Source organism: Crinia signifera, chromosome 4 (assembly GCF_055691185.1).
Source record: "Crinia signifera chromosome 4, ASM5569118v1, whole genome shotgun sequence".
NCBI classification, from domain to species: domain Eukaryota; kingdom Metazoa; phylum Chordata; class Amphibia; order Anura; family Myobatrachidae; genus Crinia; species Crinia signifera.
In genome coordinates, this window is record NC_139220.1 from 156,698,951 (window position 1) to 156,719,088 (window position 20,138).

The 20,138-nt window shown below is 40.5% G+C and overlaps 1 protein-coding gene across 10 annotated transcripts in view; it reads right to left on the reverse strand.

Moving 5' to 3' along the window:
* Window positions 1-20,138, reverse strand: part of CADPS2 (calcium dependent secretion activator 2) — a 547,338-nt gene that overhangs the window by 195,484 nt on the left and 331,716 nt on the right. For all 10 annotated transcript variants that reach the window (XM_083182838.1, XM_083182837.1, XM_083182844.1 and 7 more), the window contains one exon: window positions 5,075-5,178. In XM_083182838.1, coding sequence (XP_083038964.1) covers window positions 5,075-5,178 — 104 coding nt within the window. The remainder of the gene's footprint in view (window positions 1-5,074; window positions 5,179-20,138) is intronic.

The window sequence follows — 20,138 nt, forward strand, 5'->3', positions numbered from 1 at the left end:
AAGATGTGAAACCTTACGAACTTCTGATGGCCTTTGTAGCTAGGGGTATGAAGGTAAGCATCCTTCAAGTCTATGGAGGTCATGTATGTCCCCTGATGTAAGTCTGGCAGTATGGACCGTAGGGATTCCATCATGAATGATCTTGCTTTGATATTCTTGTTGAGATATCTCAGATCCAGAACAGTTCTGCAGCCCCATGAAGCTTTTCTGACTACAAAGAACCATACCTCCCAGACAGAATGCTCTATTCCTGGACTTCACCTTCATTTTTTTGATTAATATCACCTGTGTTGAAGCAACTTTCTCATCCATTAACCTGTTTAAAACAGGTGATGGAAATCATATATTAAGAGGGAAGTCCAGGAACAGAGCATTCTGTCCCTCCTGGAGAGGGTCATGTTGGGAGGTTTGTAGAACCTTGAATACCAACCCTGATTTTTCTGGGATTATGGGACTGCAACTTGTTGTTTTATCAAATTTTGTAGGCATGACATCAGTGCCTCCCATTCTTTTTGTTCCACTGGAGTTGATGAACAAAGAAAAAAATACCCTGGTAGATTTATATTTCCAGTTCATAGCCGCTTATGATTACCTCCAGGTCCCATTTATCTGTGGTGGAATTTTCCAACTTCTCTTTGATCCATTCCACATACTGCTTCCAGGTTCATACAACAGGCATCACTGGGAAAACTAACAAAAGTGGGAAGAGGCTCATCAACACCTTCTGTAGCCTCTTTCTGGTCTGTATGCTCTTGAATCCCTATAATCCTGACACTGGGTTCTTACTGGGTTTTATTGGTGAAATTTATTCTGGCTTCACAATCTTGAAGCAACCACATCGATTTGCCCCTGAGATTTTACTGATAATATTATCCAGCTTCTGGCTGAATAGATAATCTCCATGGAAAGGCAAAGACAGCAACTTTACATTTAATTGCGTGTCTGCAACTGACAGTCAACCATAATGCCCTTCTTGTTACTGCAGCTGATGCCCCTACCCTAGCTGTTAGCTTGATGGAGTCCATGGAAGCGTCACAAATGAACTGAACCACCAGCTGTATGTTTTGTTCCACTTTTAGTAGTCATGCTCTTTTGACACCATCAAGTATGTCGGTCTCCACGCTGTGACACCAACCCCCTCAGAACCCTAGAGGTTATTGTTGTTGCTGGCTTCAGTGTGGCACTTAAAATGTGTTGATTTTTTAGACTTATTTCCATGCGTTACTCCACTGGGTCTCTGAAAATATTTACATCTTCTAAAGGCAATGTGGGTTTTCTAAACTTTGCCACATTGACCCTTATATGCTCCTCCCACTTTTACTTAAACCTGCTGGAAGGGATACATTCTATTTATTTTGTAAGGTACTGACACTTGTATCAGGATGTTTCTATTCCTCAGTAAATAGATCTTACAAGACCTGTCACAGGTTTTTTTTTTTCTTGGCTTCTGTAAATAACAAGTCTTGCCATTTCATCTCCTGTTGTGATTCAATGAATGATATATAAGTTTCAATAGGTTATCCACTAAGTCTGGGTTAACATCCCCCTCTGATTTACAGACTCTTGATAGTACAGACTCCTCCTCTGATATCATTGGCTTATCTGATGCTCCAAACTCCTCATGACCTGGATCTTTGCGGACACAAAATCTTCTTTAGTTACAAATGTATCCGATAATGCTGCTTTAAGCATACTCATAATTTCTGACATTTTAGGTGAGGGCATCTGCCGCTGTATCTGTTCTACATGCTTCACACACACTCCAAGTATTTTATTCTGGTAAGGCTATATCACACAATGAGCACCGTGCAGAATGCATCTTCTTATGTTTGGATTTAAGTTCCAATCTGTCCTTGTGGGCTTCGGACCTGACAATTAAATAATAAACAAACTAAATATTTATCAGCACACACACACATCATCTTTATATAGGTCCAGTGTCCGTGAGTCTCCAAAACACTGCCATCTACTGACAGAGTGAAACTACATCTCTTTCGCACACATGCACAAACACACAAGGTAACATACTAGCTTTTGAAATGTATCTTTTAACTAGTTTTCATATATATATTAGCAGTGGCTTACCCTGATTTTTTTAGTATGTAGCCGTTTTTTCCTCCATATTCATAATGCAGCAGGCAGCAATAAACACAGAAGTCTCAGAACGACTGACCATGAATCAAGTGAAAACAGGAAGTCACGTTTTATACATTTCCTACTGGTGCCTGCTGATGATGTTACACCTGCTTTACCCAGTGGATTAATCTGGGCTCTACAATGGCGGCCCCACATTCCAGTGCCGCTGCAGACCTGCTGCTGAGGTAACTGCCTCCGGCCACCCTAGCAAGGGTGGCGGCGATCCGCAGCTTGGACGCTCGCTCCCCCACGTCATGAGGCCGGCCAAACTTTTCCTTCTCCACACCAAAAATGCAGTGGCGGTGGGGAAATTTTCATGCTCCATGAAGTAAGCCATTCCTGTGTGTGCTGCTGCTGCTTAACTGCCCATGGGAAAGAAAAAAGACACGAGACAGTGGGCGTGGCCATTATATGCTGTCAGTGTCTCTTTCCTGTCTACTGCCTAATTGGATGAACACACCCAAAAGTCTGTGCAGCCATAGGAAGAGGTAAAGCAAATTGGTATTCAATATGTAACACAGGAGATATACAGAAATAATAAAAGTTTAATACAGAAGGTAATTGTGCAAAAGTGTTCAACACATACCTCTTTTCCCTACAGAAATCCAATACAAAAAATGTTGCAAAATAAGAAAGAAATATGAAAAATTAGAACAAAAAATTCAAAGATATGACACAAACATACAATTAGCTGACTCTCTTTAAGCAACTGTACAGATAAAAGGTACAATCCAGTACTTAAAAAAGTGAAGTACATGAACTAAAATCGGATTAGTTCTAGGCAACTAGTTTTAGAAAATATGAATAATGCACTTTGACAGGCTTGTTGCAAAGTGTTACCATCTGTATACCTATATTTAGGGGTCGATCCTATTAGATGTGGATGATTTTCACTCGTGAATCATCATGGCACTGGATGTACTTTAAGGCGGACTGAATTTGCTTAAAAGTGCTCGCACCTCCATAGGGGTGCAAGTAATTTTAAGTGAATTCAGACCAGCGAAGGGTGCGAGATTGGCTTAATTCAGGTTCAGTTTTCAGCATTTAAACGGCACCTCCACCCTTCGGCGCTAATAGGATCGACCCCTGTATGTGCATTTGGTACATGTCTAATTCTAATAAAATCTTGCTGTAATATTTTTCTTTCTTTAGATCCCCAGTAATAAGATGGGCAACCAAATGGTCTTATCTCTAAAACAATTTGAAAACTAATACTATATTACATTTTTTGACAAGACATAAAAAAAAAAAAAAAAAAAGATATATACATACATATACACACATATACAGTATATATAAACACACGGTATATATTTGTAGTGAGTTCACTTGAGGAAAAATGTCCTCTTGGGAAGCATTTCATAATTTAGAGACAGATGTTTCTGCTGTATGAAACTAAATTTTGAGAACACGTTCACACATAGCAGATGCAAGGTAAAAAAAAATACCTCAGTTATGTCGTGCAAGTTGAGCCAGATGTTTTAAATTATTTCATTTGTTTCAGATAAAAAAAAACATTTATATTATTAAATAACAAATAGTATTTTAAAGACAGTTCCAGAATCAACTTGGATTCATAAACATACTGATGAAAGCTAACATTTAGGGGTATAGTGATTAAACAAATTTTGTGGAAAATTCCCCCAAAAAGAATGTTAATGATTTTTACCCACAACATGTAAGCATCCCCTGGATGTATTACAGGGATTCTACAGCACAGATATCTGCTGTAGTTCCCCATTTTTCTACTGCAAAAGGTGCCCCCATACAGTAGGATTCATATGGGACTGCTACATTATGAGATATACCAAACTGCAAAGTACTCTGGAACTTGGCTCCATACCCTATAGGCTACAGATGGGGCTGCTTTCAGCGTTGCCGCCAGACCTCTATCTGCAAGTTTATGGCGGATGGCGATCTGGCGGACGAGGACAGGACATGGACGAGCAAGACTCTCCCAGGCTCACATGTCCATTGCAGAGAATGGGGTGTGCAAGCATATTTCTGGAGCAGAGGGAAGGATGGTGTGATGGGAGCCACTCTGGTGAGAGCGGCGCCATCTGTACATATCTTACAATTTCCCAGGATCTGGAGGAGTCTTAACTGGAATGAAAATCACTAATGCGCAGCCTAATGACCCAGCATGTCCGATAGTGTAGAACAACAAAAAAATTATTGTATCTATGATCACTGTAAACATTCCAGAGATGATCTGAGATTATGTGTGCTGCCTTTTGTGCTAAGTGATCTGGAAAGTATACCTACCTTAGATCTCTTAAGCACGGGGGGGGTGAAACACATCTCAACGTGTGTCATGGACTTTACAGTGACACAACTGCGGGCTACAACATAATCAGGGACGTAGTACACACTTCAATGAAGTATGAGCACCCTGACAGTAATGAAGACCAAGCAGTGACAGCCAGCACCCATTCACCCCTATATTCAACACCTGTGTACAAGTGCCTAGAAGCACCCATGCACACCTATGTATACTCATTGCTGATAGTTACCTGCAGCCCAGTGTGCTTGATTCCTTGCAGCTCACTCTCTCAATGGCAGAAACACTCATAGCCCAGGAGCCCCGCAAAGTTTGCAGAGGACAGTGCCGTAGTTCCTCAGTTGGTGACACCGCTAGTCCACCTGAGGGATGGATGACAGTGCTGTGCCTGCTGCTCATTAGAGCTCTGCAGACATCCCCAACACTTTAGCAATCGAACTATATTTTTCCTGACTGGGTGATGGCGACGCACGGGACTGCGCATGTGCCATCGCTATGGGGCATACACACAGAGCTACTTACATTTAATTTCTACGTGATCTAGACAGATCACTTAAAAAATAGGCACAAATCGCTCTTGTGTATGGACCTTTACACTTGATAATTATTAAAAATGTATTTAACAAGAAAAAAAAAAAAAGAGTTACATTGTCTTACCTCAGAGTGATGCTCCTCATTTTGCTGTAATACTTCAATACACAGTTCAGCTAGGTGAAGCACATCTCGTAATTTTTTGGAAGGATCTTCTTGATTCATAGACTCTGATTGGTAAATGACAAAGGTAGTCAATGGAAGAAAAATAGTCTTTACATCTATTAGAATGTCCCTAAAACTAATGAGAAAACTCTTCATTATGCTGTGGCATAGCAAACATTCATTTATATGCATCATTCATACAATAAAGTTGTCTTTTTTATAGAGTAGTAATCAACATTTATCACTGTGTCTACATTATATGTCATCAGGCTAGAAACAATGTGGCTGATTAAGTTGCATATATTTGAAAATACAGACAGACCTTGTAGATTTCAACATACTGTGCATGTGCATACGTACTGTACATAAAGTACTGTACATACTGTAACAGGATCAGGTATCCATACATAGAGGGGTACCCAATTATCAGCAAAAATGTACTGAAGTTTTTCCCTATGTTTCACTGATATTTGTTCAGGGTAATCCTATTAGGTTAACTTGAAGTAAAAATCCATTATTGCATCAATGAAAAGTCAGGACTTTTCAGGGATTTTGTTTTGCCTGCATGTGGCAGATCCCAATAAAATCCCTGATAAGCTTCGACTCGCCCTGCCTTTTTGGGGACAATAGGATAGTCTGGTACAAATTCACTTGCAGCGGTTAATTAACACAGCTAATTGGATACCCCTCAAAGACTAAGATTATTAGCACATAATTACTGATCTGTCCATTGATGGATCTCACTTTTCAGAAGTATTCTTGTGGGTGTCCCAGCTGACGTTAATTTTTTCATCACAAAAATTGAATACCTTTTCAGCATGATTTTTTGCACCCAGCTTGAAGCTGGTAAAAGTGGAAAACTAATGAGAGCAGTGAACGTTATCCGCTTCCATATGTAGTTATACAGATACAGTATTTGGGGAAAAAGGGCAGAATCTCTAATCTCCATAATGCAGTGAAGTAGACATTCAATGCCAGATGGAAAAGCTGAAGTAGAGGACTGCAAATATGATCCCACCCCAATGCATGCATCACCCATATGAAGAGATGTCTGCATAACAAGATGCACCTGGGTTGCTACTATCATCAGTGTGCACTAGCACCTTCATACTAGGTCCAAGACATGCTTACAGCCACTTCTGCATAGCCCACATTTATGTGAGTATTTATTTATATATAGTATTCGGAGGAATGGATGACATCATTGGTGCCAGCATTTCCTGTAGTACCGTTGTACTACACCATTCCAAAAATACACAAGGACAGTGCCAATCCGCCGGGTAGGCCCATAATTGCGGCCACAGGATCCTTATTCCAACCAGTTGCCACCCTGCTGGACTCTCTACTACAGCCGCTCATCTCTGCTGAACCAAGTTACCTTAAGGACACAGGACAGTTCCTTTTAAGACTATCTGATATTAAAACCATACCTCAAGATTGCTGGCTTATTGGTATAGATGTAGTCAGCTTATACACCTCCATCCCCCATGAATTTGGGCTGGAGGCTGTTAAGAAATTCCTTCTCACAAAAAATCTTTTTACAGGGAGTCAAATTGACATTATTATCAAAATGTTCAGATTAATTCTATTTAACAATTTCTTTGTTTATGATAACAAGTTCTTCTTGCAAGCACGGGGCTGCGCGATGGGATCGAGCGCAGCTCCGTGCTATGCTAATATAGTGATGTATATGATTGAAGAAGAATTATTGTATCGCAATACAATAGCTGTAGACAACACAGTTTCATTTAGCAGATATATAGACGATCTGTTCATGATCTGGAGAGGCCCCAAAAATGTATTTGAACAGCTGTTAAAGGAATACCATGACAAAGGCGGTCCCATAGTATTCACGTACACTATGGACCAATCAGTTATGAATTTCTTGGATGTCAAGGTGAATGTACATAACGGTACATTGAATACCACGGTCTATACCAAACCGACCGACCGTAATTTATTGTTGCAGGCCACTAGCTGTCACCCCCCCTCTCTCATCCGAGGATTGCCATTTTCGCAGATGGTCCGTATTAGACGCATCAATAGCAACACGCCAATGGCCATAGCACAAATTGATGAGTTAATCGACAGATTATTACAACGAGGTTACTCACCCAGACTGTTAGAAGAAGCTAAAACTAAAGCCCTTGCATTAGAACGCAACAAACTCCTGACATCCTCTAATAAAAACAAACAATCTACTGAGATTATGCCTTGGGTCAATAAATTCAACACCCAATCTGCTAAAGTTCAAACCATTGTAAAGAAACATTGGCCAATAATAGCCTCTGACCCCAATTTAGGGTTATCAACCACCAGAGTTATGCCTTGCTACTCCAGAGGCCGTAATCTTAGATCATGGCTAGTAAAAACAGACGTCGCCAAGCTTAAAAATCCTAAAGAATTTATATCTTTCCTCCCCCCCAAACGTCTAGGTTGCAGTAAATGCGGGTGTGTAGCCTGTCAATTCATGTTGACAGGTGACACTTTCCAACACCCACACTCTGGCCACACTTACAAGATAAGACACCAGTTCAATTGCGATTCCACGTACGTAGTTTACCAAATTCTGTGTCCGTGCGGACTAATGTACATCAGTAAAACGGAACAGAAATTCAAAGGTAGAATGGCGGCTCATAGGTCTGATATCCGCCAAGCTTTAATTTCTGGTACTAGTGACAAGCCCGTAGCCCGTCACTTCGCCCTCCTCAAGCACCCCCTCAATAGTTTAAGATACCGTATTATCGATACTATTCCATTTTCCATTAGAGGTGGGAATCGTGCCCTCAAATTAATACAATGTGAGAGCCGTTGGATCGCCAGACTCGACACCATTCATCCTAAAGGTCTGAATGAACAGATCTCCTATGGTTGCTTTAGACAATAATTGAATGTTGAAAGGCTTCGAAACTCTATTACTGTACTGATAGGAATAATGTGTTGTGTCCATTCGATTTTGCTTGTATTTGTATATGCACATTTTTTTCCTTTTTTTGTATTGTTCGTTTAGTTTAAATATATGTTTTGTACTTGCAGCGTCCAGTTGCTTAGCAACTGGATCACCGCTCCAGACGGAGAAGCCGGGCTGACGGGGTGACGTCATCGGCAGTGGCGGCTGCGACGCCGACTGGCAACGCGCTCCGGAGGCGGGCTCCTTCGCCGGGAAGAGGTAGCATGCAACGGTATTTAGGTAAGTCACTATTTGTACACATGTTAGCTTGAAAACAGTTTTAATAAACTGAAACGTTGCTGAGACCCTGTCTACACGTCATATTTCCGAGTGCCGCACGCCAAGAGTCTGTCTAGTATATATATATATATATATATATATATATATATATATATATATATATAGATGCACAGAGAAAAACCGCACTCCACTTCCATATTCATTGGCTGGGTGCCAGATCCCATAATAAATTAGATATTCATAGTATTCCCCTTTCAGAGAAACGACATCTGCACACCAATAGTAAGATTTCAAAGATGTATTTCAGAAAAAAAGTCTTCTTTCAGACAGATCTTTAAAACACATGGCAACATATTACAAAAAAGTTTTTTGAGTAAAGCAGTGGGTCACTTATCCTTAGCGGGACAACAGCATGCTACCCGGGGAACTCCACGCTGGTCTCATAACCAACCGGCTCGACAGCCTGTTTCGGTGTGTTACCACCTTTTTCAAGAGCACTTGAAAAAGGTGGTAACACACCGAAACAGGCTGTCGAGCCAGTAGGGCTATTTCCTGTGCACTGATTGGGAGAAATTTGGAGATCAGGCATTGATCACATGCAAGCCTCCTTCAGAGGGGGAAGACAGGAAGTGTAAGTTAGAAAGTAGCAGATTCAGCACAAGTTAGGAGGAAAAGCTAGGAGAAGGATGCATCTTGGCTGTGACCATGGATTGGCTAGCTGTCATTTCAATGGTCCCCAGCTTTGGAAACAGTAGTCATGAGTTGCACCCCTTCTATTTAGAGAGCAGCAGCACATGTGGGTGCTTTTCTGCAGAGAAATATGAGAAGAATGCAGCCTCAGTGAGAGCCCCTCACAGCACATGTGGGGAGTGCTGCCAGTCCCAGAGCAAGGCACCTGACAGAGAGAGAGATCACAGTGTGAGAGCAGCAGTACTCAGAGTCCAATGAGAGGGTGATGCCCACCTGTAGAGGTGCCCTAGAAGAGTGCCAGGTGTGAGTCTCAGGAGAGGATGAATCTGGGTGAGTGGTAGAAGCCCCCATTGACAAGAGTTCTTGTTATGTATGAGAGACATAGTAACCTGTTATGTGTAGCACTACTGATCCCAGGATGCCCTGGTATGAACTGCTGTTCGCCATATTTATGCCACTGCAATTAAGTGATGTGCTGGAGGAGGTGCCTTGATGTAACCGATATGATTAATGTGCTGGAGGAGTTAGCGTGATACGTGACCTGATGTAAGCATTATGCTTTGTGCTGGAGGAGAGTGTTCAGAAGTGATCCCTGCTATATCCCTGCTATATGTTCAATAAACTGTTTATTACTGTTTTATGAGATGGCCTGGCACCCAATTCTTTCTGCGCTGCACTGATACCTGTAGTCCTTCCTCACAATACAACCGTAATTAAACTCCTGATTATTCAGGGGACCCCCTGGTACCTGTGCCTTACCCATGACCAGCCGGAGGAAAGTAAGTGTGATGCACTATACACATTGACTGCCGTTATGCATACCTAGTGCCGGTGGTGTTTTACATGTGCAATAACTCATAACAAGTCAGCTTGGAACTAAATCATAGTTATGACAAGCTAATGTGGGGATGAGTATATGTATACAGCTATAAACCAGGCAATTTATTGTTCCAGAGACAGGCACTATATCGGTCTGTGGCAGATTTATTAAAACTGGTAAAGCGATAAAGTGGCTGGTGATAACGCACCAGCCAATGAGCTCTTAATTGCCATTTTTCAAAGGCCGACTGTAACTTGACAGTTAAGAGCTGATTCACTGGTGAGCTATCACCAGCCCCTTTATCACAGCAAAACACCCATCAGAGGAATTAAATACATTTGCTGCAATCACTAAATGACAATACACATGCTCTGTAAATTATATTTACAGTAATCAGGGGCACTGCAAGAGAAATCTGAAATTTCACCACTGAACCTCTTCTCCTAATGTGACAAAGCTGTGAGAAGCTCCATGGGAGAGTGTGAAGAGCTTATTTCTGCTGCACATATAGACCCTATTTTTTTCCCATTTTAAGGTTGATACAAACTTGACTATTGCCTATTTTCTTAAATTTCATTTCTGAAAAATAACATACAAATATTTATATGCATGTGCACACTTGTAAGTTGTGCAAACTGTATTTCCAGGTCTGCAAAATGAAACCTTAAAATATTAGGACAGCATTCTCTGATGTCTACTATACTTAAATTATTCACATTGAGTACAACATAAAATACGTATACAGTATTACACTAGGGGTTGTCACATCAATATCATTATTCTTTGTATTTATATTATTTAATTGTATCTATTGCAGTGGAATTGAATAAATCCAAGAAAGAGGAAAATAAATGATGGACAATAATACAAAAGTAATTTCCAATTCTCAATGATCTGTAAAACACCATGTAGGACACGGGACAATAAGCTTAAACACAAGCACTATGTAAGAGCTGTAGCATACAGTGTATTAGAAATGGCCAATTTACTCCAAGGTCATTTAAGAAGACCATACTGTACGTACACACCTCATTCCTTTCCAAAACTCCACCTACCACCTGAACAACAATGGTTTATTCTATTAGATTGAATTCCAAAAATACTTCTTTATGAACAGAGAACATCCAGGTTAATGGCAAGGGAGTATATCACCGGCCACAAGGATTTTTCGGTATTTAATAATGCTACAATTTGTTCTATCTCCTAGCTCTGGACCATGGGTGTATTTTTGTTTTTTCAAGTAAAATAATGAAAATTGGCTCAAGTGAGAAGCCAAACTCCTCTTCATGCTTTTTCAAAAAAGTCAACTGAAACAAGAATAATAGTGGACAGATTTAGTAATACTAGGTGTTGATTAGTTTTCATTGTTAGGCTACTAATCTAGGATAGATTGCATAATTTATTTTACTTTATTTTATTTTAAGGAAAGAAGCCTTATGTTATAGTTGCATTAAAAAGTGAAAAAATTGTGATCTCTGAAGGGTTACAGAGATCACACAACAGTGGCAAAAGCTCAGCTTTCCCGATTCACTGGCATACATCTTTCAAAACAGTTATTTATTTTTATTTATTAACAGTAGTGCTTTACAATTGGAAAGAACAGTGATACAACAAACTAGGTAGGTACAGGCAGTCAAAACGCTAGGAAGGCCCTGCTCTTTACAATCTATAAGAAATGAGCATTCATACGCAAAGACTGGTGTTATCTATTACATAATGGTCCACCGGATTGCAAAGGTTTTCAGGGGCTGAATGATATGGTGACCTAGTAATGTTGGCCAGGGGTCAGGATGATGGGAAAGCAAGAAACAAAATAAAAAATAAGATATCCTTGGCCTGTTCAGTGGGGATGTCATTTCTTAGGATGGTTTATTAAGGTTATGTGGGTTGTTGCGGAAATTGATAAGCTTTCCTGAAGAGGTGAGTTTTCAGGGAACACTTGAAGGTTTGGAGACTAGAGGAGACTGTTATTGTGCGTGTGAGGGCATTCCACAGAGTGAGTGCAGCCCAAAGAAAGTCCTGCAATCGTGAGAAGGAGCAAATAATAAGTGTGAATAAGAGATGTACGATGGTGTAGTAGGCCTATGACCTTGTAAGTTATATGATATTATATTGAATTGAATATGTTCGAATAGAAGGATCCAATGGAGGTGCAGACCGAGCAGTTTTGCAGGTGTGAACTGCTGATGACAAAGATTAGCCTTGCAGCTGCATTTATGATGGATTGTATTAGTGAGTGAGAGTCTGTATTGGGGAAGCCCAGTGATGAGACTACTGCAATAATCAATGCGGGAGATGATGAGAGAATGGATACGAGTTTTAGCAGTTTCTTGTGTATAGTATGGTCAGATTTTGGATATGTTTTTAGATGTATGTACTGTAGCATTATTTAAGACAGATTAAATGTGGGGAACAAAGGACAGTTCATAGTCATGAATGACACCTAAGCAGTAAGCATTTGGAGTAGGTTTGATTGTCATGTTCTCAACAGTGATTGATATTTTAGGTTGGTAACTACTATTTGTAATTTTTAAACATGCTATGGAATTAATTGGAAGTGTGGAATTTGAAATTTCATACAAGCACATATCAAATATATAATCAGGATGCTAGAACAAATGGCGGTTTGTGGTAGGTCGCACAAGACAGATAATACATTTGGAGGACCCCCTCAGTGTTGGAATATGAACTGGAGTAATCAGTAACACGAATGGGGGTGTGCTACCTCGGACATAAGAGTTGGACAGGAATAAAGAAGAAAAGTATGTCCTATATCGGTGCACCACTAAAGATTTTTAAAATTTAACTTTTATTGTATTTATTTTAAGAACTGCGAGATAAAAAATACATATAACAACAAAACAAGGGTGGGATAACACTCTTAAAAACGAAGGTGGCAGGCAGATGTTTGTGATGGAACCTGTTATATGTACTGATTCAACTTTGGAACAGTGTGCTCATGATTAAATGGGTTAAATTGGACCAAAAAATCAGGTATATATGAGTAAGAGCGGGTATGACCTCTTTGGATTACTGCTCTATATTCCGCAACTTCACTAATGCCAGTCAAAGCATAATGTATATCGTTAAATAGTGAAAATCAGAACGTGGATTGACATACACTTAATAGTATTCACAGCGTATGGGTGAAAATCACTCTATGTCCAACAGGAGAACCCTAATCTGAATCACTTAAAGATAAATTGGGGTACTGCACCATTAAATGAGAGAACTCCCATAGGCTGTGTGATGTGCCTGGTATGGGAGCCAAATTAGTTATGAGGTGCTGCCTCCAAGTTACTCACTGTGCTAGTCCAGTGGAGTCGCCTCCAAGTGGACCGTAGCTGGCTGCAGTGAACGCCCTTAAAAGGGCTATAGCGGCATAACACTGTTCAACAAATTCTATAATACATTAGTAAGAAAAATAACAAACAGGTGCAAACATCTGCCCGCACACCGCTAGCCGGCACGCGCTTCGCAGATTTTAGCTTCCTCAGGGCCAACCTGTCTGAGCGCAAGCAGGGTTTATATACCTATAGTAATGTGTAATGCTCCAATTACAATGCGTGTGGTCAGACGTGCCCCCACAGACTTTGGCGGGAAAAGTATTGTCCAATCAGGAGCCTCGTATGTGACGGACCCCTGTACGGTGTCCTGTAAGTGCTGGCTACTGTGTATCGTTGACATGGTTACGCTGTTTCCCAGCGTGTGAATACGAGCGCGCTCGTGACGTGTCTCTGCCCTGGTGATGCGTCTCGCGTTGTTGCCATGGTAACCCAGTTGGTTTACGCAATAGCGCGGGCGCAGCTATGACGCGTGTGTGTTCCGGTCCGATGGTGTGTAATTCATTGGACGTGACGTTGGATTGTGTATCGTTGGCAAGGTAACCTGGCAGAGGCATGTCACGTGTCCGTGCTGGTCCTATCACACTTGGTTCCTGAGCATCAGGTTGTCATGGTGATCATTGGAAATAATAAATACGAGATTATCACTGTGGATTAGGAGACTGGTTCACATTTACTATTGCCAGTGTGCTGATTATATGCCCATGTTTTCTTATCTGGTGAGGATCTCAGAATTAAATATCAGATTTCTTTGCAAGTTACGTTTAAAGGTTTGTGTGTGTATATATATATATATATATATACATCGGGACATAGTCTTGTCTGGTGTGTGTAGGTCGAAAATACCTGTGCATTTTTTAGGGATAGCAGATACATACATACATACATAAATGTTTATAATTAAGGGGTATTGCTCATATTAGTGATATGATGTAAGATGTGTCACCATGGGTGAATGGTCCCCTGGTGAGACAAAAACATATGAGGGGTAACAAAAAAAAAAAAAAAGGGGGGGGGAGGGGTGATAAATATAGGTGCCAACCAAAGAAAATCAACACAAACGTGACAAAAGGTGCAGTGACATACATTATGTGCTTAATACGAATAAATGGATAATGAAAATATATATAAATAAAATTTAATATAGATTTCTGAAGATATATAGTAAATAAGTGATAGATAATTTGGGAATTGTGGGAATTTTTAGATAAGTTGCCAATGAGTGTGACATGATGCAAAAGATATGTCAGTTCATCAATATTGGCGACCCCAAGAAAAATGAGAGATGGTGATAAATATGATCGAAAAAAAGGGTTGAAAAATGCAATGCTGTGGGCATTGTACAGGTGATACACACGGGTGTCCCCGGGTATTTGAGTGTTAATAGGAGGTGATATCCATGTGTAAAAAGAGGAAAAGAAAGACATTTTTAGCTGAAAGAAGATCTGATCCAGAGTAGCACAGGTATTGGTGGTATGTTAGTAACCATCATGTGGTTCGTATTTGACATACATGTTTGGATGAAAAGAGATCGGACCCAGATTAACACAGGTATTAGTAGTGTGCTGGTACCATCATGTGGTTCATGTTTAACACACACGATGGATAAATAACACATGATAAAGAATGGTAGTTGTGGAAAGAGGGTTTTACAGAAACGCAGAGTAGCTATTTTCCTCGTTGAGGCCTCTAGGTGACATGGTGCCCATCATAAAAATTAGTCTGGTTTCTTGTCTCAACAATTCAAAGTCCAAGTCCCCTCTTCTAATCCCCATGTAGACTCTCAGCATGCCAAATACTTTCAAACCAGTTGTTTTACTCTGGTGGTATTTCAGGAAATGGCGTGCAACAGGGGTGAGCATTTTCATGGCCTGTCTGTCTCTCTCTGCGTTCTTGATACTGGAGATGTGCTCCAGTACTCTCTTTTTAAGGGGCCTGATGGTCTTCCCTATATATGTCTTTCCACAAGGACATTCTAAGTTGTAAATGATCCCTGCTGTATCGCAGGTAATATATTCTTTGATCTTCCAGGTATGGTTGAATTTATCAACATACTGTTGTTTTTGAACCATGAACATACATGCTTTGCATGATCCACACTTGTAAGATCCCAATCTCTGGGGTGGACGCTCTGGGGTGGACGTTTTTTGATTTTATCCAGATGACTATGGACAAGGGTGTCCCGGAGGTTGCGACTCCTGCACCAGCTCATTTGGACTTTGTCACCGAGTGTGTCGGCCAAATCATGGTCAGTTCTTAGCACATCAAGGTGACCATTAAGGATGCTCTGGATAGATTGCCACTCTTTACAGTAGGTTCCAATGAATCTCACAGGTTCATTGGAAATAGTATTGGCTTTCTGTCGTGGTATGAGGAGTCGTTCCCTGTCATAGGTTTTGGCTTCATTGTATGCTCTCTTAATACTCCTTTTGCTGTAGCCTCTTTCTGATAGGCGATTGCTTAATTCTTTGGCTCTGAGTGTAAGTATTCTCATCTGAGCAGTTTCGTTTTATTCTCAGGAATTCTCCCTTAGGGAGTCCTCTGATGACTGGGGGAAAATGGGAGCTGGAGTTGTGTAGCAGAGAGTTGGTCGAAGTTGGTTTTCTGTATAAGTCAGTGTGAAGGGATCCATCCTCTTCGATGGTAATGTGGAGGTCCAAATAGTTTACCTCCTTCTGACTTATCTCGTAAGTTAGATGTAAATTAAGAGAGTTCTGGTTGAGCATGAGTCCAAATGAGCTGGCGCAGGAGTTGCAACCTCCGGGACACCCTTGTCCATAGTCATCTGGATAAAATCAAAAAACGTCCACCCCAGAGATTGGGATCTTACAAGTGTGGATCATGCAAAGCATGTATGTTCATGGTTCAAAAACAACAGTATGTTGATAAATACAACCATACCTGGAAGATCAAAGAATATATTACCTGCGATACAGCAGGGATCATTTACAACTTAGAATGTCCTTGTGGAAAGACATATATAGGGAAGACCATCAGGCCCCTTAAAAAGAGAGTACTGGAGCACATCTCCAGTATCAAGAACGCAGAGAGAGACAGACAGGCCATGAAAATGCTCACCCCTGTTGCACGCCATTTCCTGAAATACCACCAGAGTAAAACAACTGGTTTGAAAGTATTTGGCATGCTGAGAGTCAACATGGGGATTAGAAGAGGGGACTTGGACTCTGAATTGTTGAGACAAGAAACCAGACTAATTTTTATGATGGGCACCATGTCACCTAGAGGCCTCAACGAGGAAAATAGCTACTCTGCGTTTCTGTAAAACCCTCTTTCCACAACTACCATTCTTTATCATGTGTTATTTATCCATCGTGTGTGTTAAACATGAACCACATGATGGTACCAGCACACTACTAATACCTGTGTTAATCTGGGTCCGATCTCTTTTCATCCAAACATGTATGTCAAATACGAACCACATGATGGTTACTAACATACCACCAATACCTGTGCTACTCTGGATCAGATCTTCTTTCAGCTAAAAATGTCTTTCTTTTCCTCTTTTTACACATGGATATCACCTCCTATTAACACTCAAATACCCGGGGACACCCGTGTGTATCACCTGTACCAATGCCCACAGCATTGCATTTTTCGACCCTTTTTTTCGATCATATTTATCACCATCTCTCATTTTTCTTGGGGTCGCCAATATTGATGAACTGACATATCTTTTGCATCATGTCACACTCATTGGCAACTTATCTAAAAATTCCCACAATTCCCAAATTATCTATCACTTATTTACTATATATCTTCAGAAATCTATATTAAATTTTATTTATATATATTTTCATTATCCATTTATTCGTATTAAGCACATAATGTATGTCACTGCACCTTTTGTCACGTTTGTGTTGATTTTCTTTGGTTGGCACCTATATTTATCACCCCCCCCTTTTTTTTTTTTTTGTTACCCCTCATATGTTTTTGTCTCACCAGGGGACCATTCACCCATGGTGACACATCTTACATCATATCACTAATATGAGCAATACCCCTTAATTATAAACATTTATGTATGTATGTATGTATCTGCTATCCCTAAAAAATGCACAGGTATTTTCGACCTACACACACCAGACAAGACTATGTCCCGATGTTTATATATACACACAAACAAACCTTTAAACGTAACTTGCGAAGAAATCTGATATTTAATTCTGAGATCCTCACCAGATAAGAAAACATGGGCATATAATCAGCACACTGGTAATAGTAAATGTGAACCAGTCTCCTAATCCACAGTGATAATCTCGTATTTATTATTTCCAATGATCACCATGACAACCTGATGCTCAGGAACCAAGTGTGATAGGACCAGCACGGACACGTGACATGCCTCTGCCAGGTTACCTTGCTAATGATACACAATCCAACGTCACGTCCAATGAATTACACACCATCGGACCGGAACACACGCGCGTCATAGCTGCGCCCGCGCTATTGCGTAAACCAACTGGGTTACCATGGCAACGACGCGAGACGCATCACCAGGGCAGAGACACGTCACGAGCGCGCCTGTATTCACACTCTGGGAAACAGCGTAACCATGTCAACGATACACAGTAGCCAGCACTTACAGGACACCGTACAGGGGTCCGTCACATACGAGGCTCCTGATTGGACAATACTTTTCCCGCCAAAGTCTGTGGGGGCACGTCTGACCACACGCATTGTAATTGGAGCATTACACATTACTATAGGTATATAAACCCTGCTTGCGCTCAGACAGGTTGGCCCTGAGGAAGCTAAAATCTGCGAAGCGCGTGCCGGCTAGCGGTGTGCGGGCAGATGTTTGCACCTGTTTGTTATTTTTCTTACTAATGTATTATAGAATTTGTTGAACAGTGTTATGCCGCTATAGCCCTTTTAAGGGCGTTCACTGCAGCCAGCTACGGTCCACTTGGAGGCGACTCCACTGGACTAGCACAGTGAATAACTTGGAGGCAGCACCTCATAACTAATTTGGCTCCCATACCAGGCACATCACACAGCCTATGGGAGTTCTCTCATTTAATGGTGCAGTACCCCAATTTATCTTTAAGTGATTCAGATTAGGATTCTCCTGTTGGAGATAGAGTGATTTTCACCCATACGCTGTGAATACTATTAAGTGTATGTCAATCCACGTTCTGATTTTCACTATTTATACATTATGCTTTGACTGGCATTAGTGAAGTTGCGGAATATAGAGCAGTAATCCAAAGAGGTCATACCCGCTCTTACTCACATATACCTGATTTTTTGGTCCAATTTAACCCATTTAATCATGAGCACACTGTTCCAAAGTTGAATCAGTACATTTAACAGGTTCCATCACAAACATCTGCCTGCCACCTTAGTTTTTAAGAGTGTTATCCCACCCTTGTTTTGTTGTTATATGTATTTTTTATCTCGCAGTTCTTAAAATAAATACAATAAAAGTTAAATTTTAAAAATCTTTATTGGTGCACCGATATAGGGCATACTTTTCTTCTTTATTCCTGCTAGAACAAATGTACAGCTACTGGGTCTATAAATGTGGTTTAGCCTCAAGACCCCAACCAGTTATTTTTCCAGATCAGCTGTAGGTCATTGAAATGTGACAGTTGGTCATACAGCTGCGCACCTTCTATTTGGGCTGGAACATGTAAACTGTTAGGGATGAGGAAGGGAGAAACACTGATCTACAAGATAGTCAGCTAAATGTATACAACAAGCAAACAAATAATGTATGGGTATAAATATGATCCATGAGGAGCTCAGTTTTGTTTCACAGTAGTATGAAATCTATGTTTTTAGTTCCTATGGGAATAATAGCTTGTCCTGAACAGATCTTTCTGAAGCAGAGGCAGACTTCTGGACCTTGTACATGTCTGTTTCTCAAACCTTTGTATTTTCATGTACTGTACATTATGTATTTGTTCTGATTGCCCTTATTGTTTGAAAATGCATTTCAAACTATTAAATGAAAGCGATTCAAGACAGTTGATGTCTTAGAATTGCATAAATTCCTGTAAACATTGTGGCCAAAACTGAATGGCTCAGAAAAGACCTTTATACTCCTGGCAATTATTTGCAGAACAGGACAAGGGCTCTTTTCTGAAATGTTTTAGTACAGCAGTCGGCATCTTTACAGCACAGTGATCTCCCCATATCTGCATTTTTCTTTTTGCCTTCTATTCACAGTTTTCCTGTTACACAAAAGATGTTCTTTACAATAATTTTTAACACATCTTTTTTTCCGTAGAGGGAAAGCATTTAAGGTCTTATTATTATGTATTTGCCTTAAACCATGTGAAAAACACCATGTCTGTATGATTAATGTAATGTTAAAGCAGGCAATACAGCATGGAGACAGACAAACAACAGTATTATACCAAACTCTGAAAAGCAAGGGCCCTGATCAAGCCTATAGGCTATACTTTCACCTAATGCTTTATCATGGGTAATAAATATGATAGGTCCAGACCCAACAGTAAAGTGACAATGAATTTTATAAAGACTTTATTTGAGCTATTCATCTGGCAAAGAGGGTAAGTAGGCCTGAATAGTCATTTTTTCTTCATGCAATATGTAGACCGGTCTTTTTTTCTGTTAAAAAGTAAAAATATCTGTATGCATGATTTATCCCATGTAAAAAATGGTACAGCAAGTGTCAAATCCTTAGTGAGCTCTCCCGGGGAGCTCAGGGGAAATTGGGTCTGGCTTGTATTCAGGAAAAGTCAGACTAATGTATGGGGAGAACTGTACATGTAAGAAGATTAAGTAGAATTCACGTTTAGAGATATAGCAAATGTTATGCTGATTTTGGGGGGGATACTCTAACATCCGCGTCCCCTTAGTGCCGGCTACCGCTAACATAATTATCGCATATGCTGGAACATATGCGATAATTATGACAAAAGACAGCTCTTGTGTTAAGAGCGGTCTTTTGCGGTGACCCGGTGATGAGCGGCGGGTCCCGGCAGCTCCCTC